Below are 12,690 nucleotides of genomic sequence, written 5' to 3'. Positions count from 1 at the left end.
ATGACTGCGGGGATGCTGCAACAGTCGTGTGAAAAACAGTCATGTCACTTTTTTCAGTGCCATTGTAACTTTGAATGGTCACTCCACACAAGCAAAGTAGCAGCAAAGGAGGAAAAAAAACTCCAGAGAAGTTCCAGAGACAGGAAGTCTAGTCCTGCCAAGAATGTAATAAGGGTTAACGGAGAGGCAGTTTCTGTAAGCAACACCAGAATGTTTCCTTCCTGCCTTCCTTACAGGATTAGGCCAGTAATCTCTTCTAACAACTGGTTCTCCGAATTGCTTAGAATGTTAACAACTGATTCTAGCGAATAGGTGCGAACCTGTAGAATCCCACCCCTGCCTTCAAGTAATATCCCACAAATCTTGTCTTTCCTAAATAGATGTTGCAGTGAAGAAAACATTCAAATATCACTGATTATTTTTCCTGACCTGATGCTTGCTTAAAAGTGTTGAGACTGTAATTCCTTGAATTTGGCACCTGGGCAATCTGGGAGTTGTAGACCCAGAGCAAAGCACAAGGTTAGAGAAACTTTGAAGCTTCTCAACCTTAGTAACTTTCCAGATGTTGGACTTCAATTCCCAGAATTCCCTGGCTAGCTGCCAAGTTGAGAAGCATTCTTACTGGTTTCCAATATCACTTGCTCTGCATTAAGCTTCTTGTGGGCCAATAGGGATGGCAGAAAAAGCATTCAAGGCAGCAAAAAAGCCTTTTGTCTCCCAGAATGAAACACTGGGCTTCACCCAAATCGTCCTCTTAATCAAGGTGCAGGAAGTAACAGTGCATAGAAGTGCACAGAATAAAGAGTTGGCAGCCCCTCAAATACTGGAAGACAGTGGGCTTCAACTCCCAGAATTCTCCAGCCAGCTTGGAGACCTCTGATATATAGTGTTGAATTGCAAAGAGCCAATTTTGGCCATGGAATTTAGTTGATACTTAGGTCCTTGTACTGGTTTCATATATCTGAAATACAGCTATATATGTTTCAATGAACCACTGGATTATTTTACTTAGAACCATGCTCCCTTTGCATAAAAATTACACAAATTCTTTGTGAACAGCATGCCTTACTTTTTATTTTCTGAATATGTTTTGTATTGAACATGCTCTGCAGAAAAATACAATTTAGCAGGTACCTCATTGCCATGCAGTGAAATTACTGAAACAACAAACAACAACACAGACCAAATCATGAAAAATAGATAAAATTGTGGCAGAAGATCTTTCCATTTATTATGTAAACCACAAAATGGATGAATTCCTCCCCACTAATGATCCAGTTCCTCAGTTTTTACCTCATCCCATTAACCCCCAATTCAAGCAATCAAAAAGCTTCATCCCCTTTTCCCTGAAATATTAGTATGTTTCTTGTGCTTCTTTTCAGTTGTATCACAAATGAAATGTCATTTGTTCTAGCTTTGGCATTCAGAATCAGTCCTCCTCCTCAAAAATAGCTATTGCATAATGTCCAGCTGGAATGTACACAGCAGATTCCACCTCTCCTCCACCCTTGCTTTGTTTCTGGAAATGGATCTCCAGGGCTTCACACATCAGTTCCCTCCCTAAGACATCTGGAATTTCTGTCAGCAGGACGGTACGAGCGCAGACGGAAGGATGGAGCTGAGATGGAGAAAAAATTGGAGACCGGTGAACAAATGCCACAGTTGAAAATAAACATAAAGCCAAGAACAAGTTGTTAAAACAAAAAACAAGATTCAAGAAGATCCTGGTTTACAGATCGGATCCTTTAAATTGGGGCTTTTGACATGAGAGGGTTGAATATCCAATTTATATGTATGACAGGCCCATTCTACAGTAATTTTAAATGGATGACATGTCTTTTAACTCTTCAACTGGCACCAAGATACAGAGGTACCCACCACATTTGCATTAATAATTGAATGTGTGGGTGCTATGGAATCACTTTTGCTCAACTTTTGAAAATAATTTTAAGCTGAGCTAAAGGAAAACTTTTTTCTCTCCTTTATATACACCATTTTTCTATGGAATTATTGGTGCTATAATGTATCAGAATTTTGGCATTGAGAAGGAAGATCTCTCTCAAATTAGGGCCAGAGTTGGCTATTGTTTAGGGCAGAGCCTCTCTGAGAATAGTGTCTGTCTCTGTGTCAAGAACTGCATGCATAAAAGAGCAGAGTGTGAAGCCGCACTTGCTTTCTTGTAGCTTTTGATCCAAAGACACTCAAGCCCCAAAATCTTGTGATATGGCTCCCAGAAATCTCCGAACACTTAATGCCAAGTTTTAATTTTTATAATGGGAGAGAAAAAAAAAAGATTAAATATCACTGGCAAAGAATCATGTAAATGATATTTTGAATTAAAGTTAATGTAAATGAAATGAAATTTCCTTCTGCCCCACCCATTACTTTTGGAAAACAGCCATTCCCATTGGCTGTAGTCTTTGGATGGGGAGCAAAGTTTGCTTAAGGAGAGAGGAGAAAGCAGTGTGTCTCTGTCCATTTTTTCCCCCTCACCTGTAAATCTGCAATTTCCCCATGTAAGCAATGTGAAGCCTTGACCTGATGCATCTCCTTTCCAAGCAGTATCTGGAACAGTCCCTTTTCAACAATCCGTTGAGCTACTGTAAGGGAGGAAAAAGCCTGTGTTTGAAATCTGTAACAGAGATCTGTTCCCCACATATCTATCTGTACTGGTGCAAGACAAAGCACGTTCTACAGCACAATGTTACTAGGTTTATTTCAGTTTTGTGCCCAATTCTTTCCACTAAGAAGGAAAATAAACATGCCTGCATGGAAAAGTTAAGCAAAAAGAAAAATGGAAAAACGTGCTAAAAAAAAATCAAACGCTTATGGGATATTCAACAAAAATGCTGAAACATTACCAAACATTATAACATTCTAAAACAATTTGATAAAATTAGAAATACTCCAGTTCATCTATCTTATAAAGAAAAAATAAATAACCAAATAGACTTTTAAAGGTGTTAAAGTTAAGAGACGTTGAATAAGGTATAGATGGAGTGTAGTGAGCAAGGCAAAAGATAATCAATAAAAGACAAGTAATCAGATTTATAGTGATAAAATGGAAGTCATTCTCATACTAAACAGTACAAACTGCAGAACTACAGATAGTCCTTATTTAGCAACTGCCTTGTTTACTGACCATTCAAAATTACTATGGTGAGGAAAAAGTAATTTTATCACCAGTTCCCGCATTTAAAACTCACGAAGGTGTGTAAAGAAAAGGAAAGCTGAACTAAGATAATAAGCACGGTGGTGGTTTCTCTTAATGAACAAGCTGCCAATGATCACTAAACAAGGACTATGTGTAATTGCTATAAGCAGTGTAGGAGAGTTCGTGAATTGGAATAGACATGGTAACAGGTGAGCCAATGGGAACTCTTTGGTGACTAAGAAAAAGCACCTGTTGTGAGCTAGACAGCTTGGAGCCTGGGCATGGCTTAGAGTATTGGTAGAGTACTAGAGTAAGAGTTAGTTTGTCCTTGGATCTTTGTTTCTGTGTTTATATTGCTTCTGTAATTATGACTTCTGGATTCTGAGTTCTGGTTCTGGGTATTAGATACATGCATCATACTTTATATTATTGTAAATAAACAAGTTTCTTCTATAAATAAATCCTGCTGAATTACTGTATTTACTTGTGTGCTAGTTGGATTGCTGCAAACTCTGACAATAATGCAGGGGCTATAGTACCAGTGGTTATTTAAAAAAGGTTTATGATAGGAATCTATTGATGGCTCAAGACTCCAAAGCTTGAAAATTTCTAGTTCCACGTGCTAACCAAGAGCGGATGGCTGCTCTTACAATTCTCAACCTGCCCTTGTGTGCTTCAATGGAAGGACCTTAGGGCGAATATGGAATCACAAATCCAGGAGATGATATAATCGTGAGACTCTTGTGGAAGGAGACCCTCGTGCCCCCCCCAAGATACATGAGGCACATTTTCTCTTTTATCACATTTTCTCCTACCTCCATCATCTACAAAAGTCAGCACTACATCATCCGAGTTTGGGAGCTGTTCCAGACGATCCACCTCACCCCCGTCATTCTTCCGTTTGCTGAAAAATAGGACTAGCTTGTCATAGAGCTGTTCCTTGGGTAAAGAGAAAGCAGACAACCCAGATAACAGCACTTGCTGGGAACTCTGCTTCAGGGACATCTCCTGGAATCAGAAGGGGTAAAGTCTTGAGAAAGTAGAATTGAACAATACTGCAGCATAGCATTATCATTATTATCTCTTTTATTAATTAAACATGAAACTCTAAACATTTAAAAATGTATCACAAATATAACTGACTGGTGTTAATAGTTGATACAGGTTACTGCCAGTATTCTAGGTATCAACCAAGTATTTTCTTAAGATGTATGATGTTCCCAGTAGCACAATTTTTGCATTTCTTCTGGTGTTACTGTAGGAAGCTGCAATTTCTTAATATATTTTATAAAATTCTTGGACATGGTACCAAGTGCCCTGATGTATCACTGTTACATGCTTCACTCGTAACCGTGTAGTTTTGATGGCCAGGTCATGGATGATGATGATGATTTACTTTATTCATTAAACATGAAACATGTTGTTATTTGCATAGTCAACCAGATGTTCAGACTGGATTTTACATTTTTGTCTACCTATCAAGTTCCAAGCTGATGATGTTCAACATCATGTAGCTAGATTTTCAGGCCGGATTTAGCATTTTTGTCTACCTATCAATTTTTTCCCAAGGACTTTGGGTAGGCATGATGGAAGCTGTTCCTAGTAAAACTGCATTTCACAATTGACTGATGATGAATTTGTCAATGCTGATAGTATTCAAGTGATGCTTCAGTTGTTTTGGAATTGCACCCAAGGCTCATATTGGGTACTATTTTTGCTTGCTTTTGTCACAGTCATTCTATTTGTATCTTTTCCAGTTCTTTCTCTTCTATTCTGCTGCTTCCAGGTACTGCAAAGTCCTCAATCCAGACTTTTTTGTCTTAAGTCCGGGGTATTATGTGGCAAGAGCTTGTCTGTTTGAATTCTAAAGTCCCAGAGCAATTTAGCTTCTTTATTTTCTATGACTTTCTCTATTTTATGGTCCCATCAATTTTTGCTTGCAAGCAAATGATATTTCTTGCAGATCTTCCAACGCACCATTGTCATGCTATTGCTTGTAGTCATTCTGGGCAATTTTCTTGCAGCAACTTACCAGGCGGTCCATTGTTTCTTCAGCTTCTTTGCATAGGTGGCACTTACTGTCTTTTGCTATCTTCTCACTTTGTATTTCTCACTTCTCACTCACTCCTTTTTTATAAAGCTTACGCAGCCAGAACCAGTCCCTTGGTCTCTTTCTTCAACTTTCTGCTCTTAGCCATCACCAAGTGGGCAACCTCAGGTGAAACAGCAAATACAGAAAAAAAAGGAAAGAATGGATTTTCTGTGGCTGGACCATGACTTTAGTGCTCAGTGCCTTGACTTTTTCCTTAACTAATTAATGGAAAATATCACCAAAAATTAAAATTCAAACAAGTTATGTAAGTGATAAGGAAAGTATATAACTTTGCAGTTTGAAAATGCAAGGGGAATGTTTTTGCTTTATTTTAATTTGAACTGCTACCCTACTTTTTTTCAAACTCCTACATCTCACCATATGATTAGATATGCCAACATTCCCTCTTCAGCTTACCTATTAAGGGACTGAAACAATAAAATAGATCGATTGAGATATCTTTAATTACAGATTTAGGTAGATTGGATGAAAAGACAATGAGTAGGGAATATTACTTGCAGTTAGAGTCCCTTTCTATAATAGATCCTCCAATGCATGCATTTCTCCACAGTCAAAGGCTACAGAACTCACCTTTAAGAATGAGGGCAGCAACAATGTCATAGCTTCAGCCTTCACATGCATGTAGCTCCATTCATCTAGCTGAATACAATGCTGTCTTATTTGGATGATCCTCCTGGCAACTGATGGGGAAAAGCCAGGGAAAAGACATATTCAAAGCAAACCAGTATTTTCTATCTGCATCTCTTGTGTCAGTTCAACAAGCCCTAACTACTGTAATTTTTTCATTCAGAATTTTTGGACCATCTCATTGTTTGAATGAGTAGGCAGGATTTGGGGTTCTTTACCAATGAATTCAATACATGACGGAGTGAAAAAAAAATCAATTTCTAAAAAGGTATATAATGGAGTGCCAAAAATACAAAAGGGAGGGTTCATGAAGTTGGAATTTGTGCTTTAACTGCACTTTCTTTTGTTGATTCTTTTTTTAAAAATCTTTTGAAAATATCTGGATCACTGGCAAGATCAAGCAGCTGTGCCCAGGACCTGTAAAGGGGTCAGTGCCTTGATCAAAACTTCCCTCCCAAATTCTCTAATTGAACTCAGTCTTAGTTCTTACTGAAATGTACAGATTATTTCCATATTTTAGGCAAGATCACTTCCTCTGAATAGAAAATAAGTTCCTTGAATGAAAGGCTACAATGCGTCATTTCTACAAGTAGGAGAGCTTTTCTTATTATTATTTGTTTTGGTATAGAGAAATGTCACCAATTAAGACATTGGTTAAAATGATACAGATCACATTAAGAGAGCTGACTATTAAAATCCATGTTCCCTTTCATTTCTTCTGCTTAATATTTTTCTCCAATTTTAAAGGAATGAGCTTTACTTCTTAAGACTAAATAAAGACCGCCATGGAAAAGTAAGCCTGAACTAATATCTTAACTGATTTGAAGTCAATATAAATCATGTTATTCTTACAGCATTTTGATTTTTTTCTCCCTCCAAATAAGTTCATATTCTTTACTTCCACTATGATTCACAATTACTGGCCATCATGCTGATATGAGAATGTCACATTTGAAGTGGTTGTTCCTACCTTCAGGATCCTCAAAAGTGATGAGAGCTGATCCCCCAAATACAGGGTATCGGATCTGGGGCAAGAAAGTCAGCATTTCCGGCAAATTCTCCATCTCTCCCTCTTCCACATGACCTTTAAACACCATTTCTCTGTCAGGAAGAGCAGCTGGCGCCTGGTAATGCAGTTATATACACTGAACAGAGAGTAGCGCTATACCACATATAGCAAGTATAGAAGAGAAAATTTATAATTATTTGTAAATGCACTGCGTGTGTGTGGGGGGGGGGAGAGGTGGAATTTACAGATGTATTTGTAACGTATCTCAAAGTTCAACCATGGTGGTCAATGTATATTTAATGTTGATTCTATTTATGTTATGCACATTTTTATTATTACTTTCTCTTTTGTCTTGGCTATAGTTTTTGTCTTTCTTTTTATTGTCTTTGAAATAGTTTATTTTATATGCATCATCTGATAAATAAAAAAAATTAATAGGAAAAAAAAACAAAACTAAGTGATTTTGAGAATTCCTCCAAATGAAGAAATCTGAAAAAGAATTCTGGCTGAGGTATTGAATAATTTGTATAGTTCTGAGCCAATGCTTGCCTATAGGAATATAAATAAAATAATATGGTTTTGCACAGCCATCTCTTAAAAAAATCTTAAAACTATTTTGTCCTGATACCTTAAGAATTTTCTTCTGGGCTGCACTGAGCTGCTCCAGATAATTCAATTCATTTTCCAATGCCTGTTTTTCTTGCATTAGCTGGTTTGAATCCTTCTTTTCCAACTGAAGCATTTCCTGCAGAGAAGAATGTAGGTCACCATATCTGAACAAGTGGCATTTCCTTACCATTGAATGGCAGTCCAAAGATGCACTACTACTTTCTCTGAGAAAACAGATTACAGTCTATCAACTCCAGATAGCTACAGAAGAAACCTTCTCCATCTTATGACAAGAGGCCTGAGGTTAGGGAATCTGGCAGGAAAAACATTCTGGGAAAAACAGAATGTAGGAAACAGTAGCTGTATTTGCCTCATAGTACAAATTAACCAAATACATTTTAGTTAAACGTACTTTGCAAATTTAATTGTGTCCTTTATTGGCTTATTGAGTCCTTTGAACCTAAAAAACTGGGTTGAACAAGCCCTGATTAAACTCAGGTGAGTGATTAAACACAGGCTGACACAAGTTATTCAGAAAATGAGGTTGATCAAGCTTTATTCTGCTATTAAACAGATGGTGGCACATCTTCCTTGTTACAGGGCTGCATGGTTTCATTTCTACATTAGAAATTGTGACTTCTAATATATTCCAACTGGAATGTCCAATTGCCAGAAGTGACATGATATGCACACTTCATCTTATTTTATTTTACCCAAGTGTCTGCAAGCAATAGCTTGCAATGGCAATAACGGGAAAATTTTAGTTTGGGCCAAAGTTCTTAAGAAAAATTCTACAGATGAAAAGATCAAGGTCTTAGAAGTCTCCACTTCAAATTTATTCACCCAGTGGCTGCAAGAAGAGAGAAATTATGAAAAATAGGCAACAATGTAGGGCTTACAACATCCAACTTCTTTCAAGTATTGTCAAAATGTTTCTTTCAATTTAAAAACACACAGAATCTATTTTTAAAATTAGAGCTACTGTAGTGGGCCTCATTGTCATTTCCTGGAGATTTCTGTAGGCAATCAGAAGTAATATAATGATGCAGTCAACATGTTCTTCCATTAAAAGTTTCTAAATCTAAATGCTAAAAATCTAAATTTACAGGAAGAATTATAAGGAATTCTGGATTTAAAATGGACAGACCTGGAATGTGGCTTCCTGGGCCTGGGCTTCATTTTCAGCTTTGAGAAGATTTTGACTGAGAAGCTCATACTCTTCTTGGAATTTGATCAAGTCCTGCTCACTTGCCATTATGTTTGCCTTCAAGGATAAGCAATCTCCTTCAAAAGCTTTCCATATATCCTGAAGTTGAAAAGACAATCAAGGGCAATCAGAAATTTTCTTTTATGCTTAAACTGAGACAAAGTTAATTTAAATGGCAGGCTAAAGCGAATATATTAAGAACAACAATACCGTATGTTCCTGGTTCAACAACAGGAATTAATGATGGAATATTAATGATGGGGCATGTCTAGTGAACCTCAACTGTTAGCAATCATTCAAACTTGATCTATACATAGGAGTATAGATTAGGTTTTCCAAGGGCACCCACATATTTTATTTGAACGACTAAAGATAATTCTCTTCTCCAAATAAAATACCTGGCACTTCTTAATCTTATTTATGATTTGGACCTTTGTCATCTTCCAAGATCCACTTGCAACAAAGCTGTCACTAGCCAAATGGATGAAGGACTCCTGTGGATCACAAGATGCTTCACAGCCTTCTTCCTACAAAGGAAATATAAAGGTGACCACAAAGAATGGGCAAGGGAGCTGAGGAGAAGGGAGCATTCCCCTCATGTGGAAGCATAAGAAAATTTAAAAGGATGTAGAAAAAGCCTTCATTTGTAATAACATAAAGTGTAAACATTCCGTAAGCCAATTCCACTATGAATAAATTATAGTGAAGGCCCTTTCCACCTCTCATGGTCATAAAGGAAACAAACACAGAAACCCCCCAATTCTTTTCTTCAAGCGTAATCAATTATTGTTTTAAGGTAATTGTTCGCAAACACATCATCATTTACAGATTTTTTTGCAGACTTCCATATAATCCAGAATCCATAACATGAATGACTTCTAAGGTTTTAAGCTTATTAAATATCTGTAACTAATCAACCACTTGGCACTACCAAGTCATACTGGTTAATGGTGCCAATTGATAGCAACTTCAGGAAAACTATGAATATAAGAAGCTGGAGAAGTAATAGGGCCTAAAGAGGGAATTAGAACATATTTGGAAAGTAATGACCAGATCGATGCCAGAGCTGATAGGAGCACTCAAGGCTGTGACTCCTGAGCTGGAATGGCTCCAATAAATCCCAGGAACAATATCAGAACTCTCTGTCCAGAAGAATACCATGCTAGGAACAATTAAGATACAGTGATAGATAGATAGATAGATAGATAGATAGATAGATAGATAGATAGATAGATAGATAGATAGATAAGATGACATAGATAGATAAGATAGGCAGGCAGACACGATAGGTTGATAGATAGTAAAAAGATAAGAATATCAATATAAATAGACATATAGGCTAATGCTAAAACATAACGTGTGAATCATTTTAAGATAAATAAACACTGCCCTCTTCCTAGAAAAGCAGATGCTGCTCATATACAGTATATATGCACACACAAAAACACAGACTGGCTCCTGAGATTTTCAGTAGTGCTTACTGTAGTTAAATCTATTGTGGTGATAGTCCTGAAAGAAAAAAAATTGAAGGATGATATTTCCAATGTATTTCATGGGAGACAATCTCAAATCATTCTGCAACTGTATACAACTTTTGCACAATTTAATCTGCTTCAAGAGATGATAAGAAATAGTGTTTACAAATTAGAATCCCAATTTTTTAATCACTGGAAGACTTTCTGGTTATCAATATCCCTCATCCTTTCCCCCAGTTTTTCCGTTTTAATAGGTCTAAAACTACAGTATTGTTTGAGTTCAGACATGCTGACTAGAGTTTAACTATACATTGCTGACTAAACCACAGTTGACTTGGCTTGCACTTTCCAGGAATTTAAAGGGAATGCATTACAAATCTCTGTAACTAGATTCATGCAATAATTGGATGAACGAAACACATCTTTTTTTTCAATAGTTTTATTAGCAATTTTATTAAATAGATAAAACTAATAAAAAAATCCAGAACAAAAATACATCTTAAAACAGGAAAAAGCTATGGGGAAAAAAAAGAAAAGAAATCCCCCCCATAAGAAAACAGTAAGAAAAATAATCTTCTCTCTGCATTCCTAGCAAATATATTCAACATTAACTGTTATCGTTTTTTAAAATACAACCAAACATATTTTGCTTTTATACCTCACCCCATTTTCTATTACCTCATCTCTCCAAATCTCCTTAACAACAAAGATCCAGTAAAAATTAACAAAAATAACTAACAATACATAATAAGTACATAATCTCCTTTTCCATTATATTGCTGGCAGGGGAGATACCATAATTATGAAACAACCATATTTGATACTTCCAGTGTTACATGAATGTAACTTTTGGCAACTCCAATTGTCTTTAAAAAAAACAGTGAACACTTATAACAAGTAAATTAGTTAGTGGATACTTTATGATTTTCAAATAATCTCTAGTGATAAATAGTAAACAGGGTCTAGGATCCTGGATTTTGAGATGGTGCTGGACAACCCATTTCTTCAATGCCAGCACTAATGATGTTACCTAATTTGGATAATGAAATGGCGGCAAGAAAACAACCAAATTCAAAATGTCTATGGAAATTCTCAATCATCCAGGTCATTGGTTGTCCTGAAGATGTTTCTGCGTTTTTTCCTTCTCATCCAAGATGCGAACTGAACTGAACAAGCTTCTTGGATGAGAAGCGAAACGTCTTCGGGGGGGGGCGGGGAATAAAGGCGGTCCACTTGCCTTTTGAACAGCACCCCTGAGACAATCAAGCTCAGACAGCACCAAGGACCGACGAAACTGCTTACACCATCTTTCTTTCCCCAATCTCTTCCGATCTAAGTACAAGAGCACCCCCTTTTCGGGAGGCTTGTCATAACTGGAGGAGAGGCTAACACTGTTGCGATCACCGAACACAATTCTCCATTTTTTCTTAAAAAAAGCGTGATTTTTGTAGGGAAGAAAGGAAACTTAGTATTTGTCCCGTTCCAAACTGTTTACCTGCAAAATCCGTGGGGCTCGCTTCTCGAAGTTCGCTTCCACTTTCGATTTCAAGAACCTTCGACTTTTTCCCGTCAGCCCCGTCTGCCGGGCAAGATTCTAGCTGATAGGAAAAGGAGGCGAGCTTTTTATCAAAACTTTCATAAAGCTGTCGTTGTTCCTCAGCTCTGTAGGCTTTAATCCAAAAAGGTCTAAGTCAAATTCTATTTCTGGCTGGACAATTTATATGCATGCGCCTTCCGGAAAACCCTACTTCTGCCCAAACATCGGAGCGTTTCATAAATTTCAGGAAATGGATGTTGACTTGGTTAGCTAAGACGTGCTTTCATGTTAAGTTTATCCAATCACTTAGAACAGAATAACAGAATTGGAAGGGATTTTGGTGGTCTTCTAGTCCAACCCTCCTGCTTAGGAAGGAAATCCTATACCATTTCATACAAATGTTTTATTTGCTGCCCAGCCGACGGTCGGGGACTTCCACCAAAAGCAATAAAATAAAAGGAGGTAATTCTAACTCTTATCTTGTACATAAAACAAAATGTATAGTTTTTTCCTATTCAGTAACTGTTATTCAGGAATTGGAATTAAAGACTTTGTTTTTAAGAACGTGACGGAAAAATTAAAGCTACAAACTCTCGCATTTTTACTTTACCTCTTATCTGCTCTTCCTTCTGTTGCAAACTCATTCCCCATTTCCCCTCAGCTTCTCCCCTGCCACCCATGTGTAAACTAGTAGCAGAATTTCAGGCTAATGCATAACTCAAACATAGCTTTCAGGTGCCAAGATTTTTTTTTAATTCCACCACAAAGAAAACAATAAAAAGCCCCTACCTAAAAAGTTTACTCAGGGTGCTACTCAAAAAAACCCGTCTAAATAATTTTTGTTCCTTTTTAGTATCTCATTTTACCCCAACCAGCAACTTGTTCTAATGAAGAATATTGAAGGAGTGTGTGTACTGTAGTAATAATCATATGCACATTATCATTTCCTATAATGTATT

The 12,690-nt window shown here is 37.0% G+C and overlaps 1 protein-coding gene across 3 annotated transcripts; it reads right to left on the bottom strand.

Moving 5' to 3' along the window:
- Window positions 1-1,048: 1,048 nt before the first annotated feature.
- IFI35 (interferon induced protein 35) lies at window positions 1,049-11,967 on the bottom strand. Of its 3 annotated transcripts, none has more exons than XM_087916842.1 (10): window positions 11,690-11,967; window positions 10,201-10,228; window positions 9,118-9,246; window positions 8,660-8,818; window positions 7,532-7,648; window positions 6,865-7,018; window positions 5,838-5,947; window positions 3,970-4,162; window positions 2,494-2,600; window positions 1,049-1,618 (listed from the first exon to the last, which is right to left on the bottom strand). In XM_087916842.1, the coding sequence occupies exons 3-10, from the start codon at window positions 9,157-9,159 to the stop codon at window positions 1,430-1,432; spliced, it is 1,071 nt and encodes a 356-aa protein (XP_087772968.1). In that variant the 5' UTR covers window positions 9,160-9,246; window positions 10,201-10,228; window positions 11,690-11,967; the 3' UTR covers window positions 1,049-1,429. The 3 variants fall into 3 exon arrangements, with proteins under 3 accessions (XP_087772968.1, XP_087772969.1, XP_087772970.1); XM_087916843.1 differs by having other exon boundaries at window positions 11,432-11,702; XM_087916844.1 differs by lacking the exon at window positions 10,201-10,228.
- Between the last annotated feature and the right edge of the window lie 723 nt (window positions 11,968-12,690).

This window comes from Pseudonaja textilis, chromosome Z (genome assembly GCF_049901715.1).
Source record: "Pseudonaja textilis isolate UNSWEBS1 chromosome Z, rPseTex1.2, whole genome shotgun sequence".
Classification (NCBI taxonomy): Eukaryota; Metazoa; Chordata; class Lepidosauria; order Squamata; family Elapidae; genus Pseudonaja; species Pseudonaja textilis.
The sequence above is the reverse complement of the archived record's forward strand: the minus strand, read 5'-3'. Positions and strand labels throughout refer to the sequence as shown.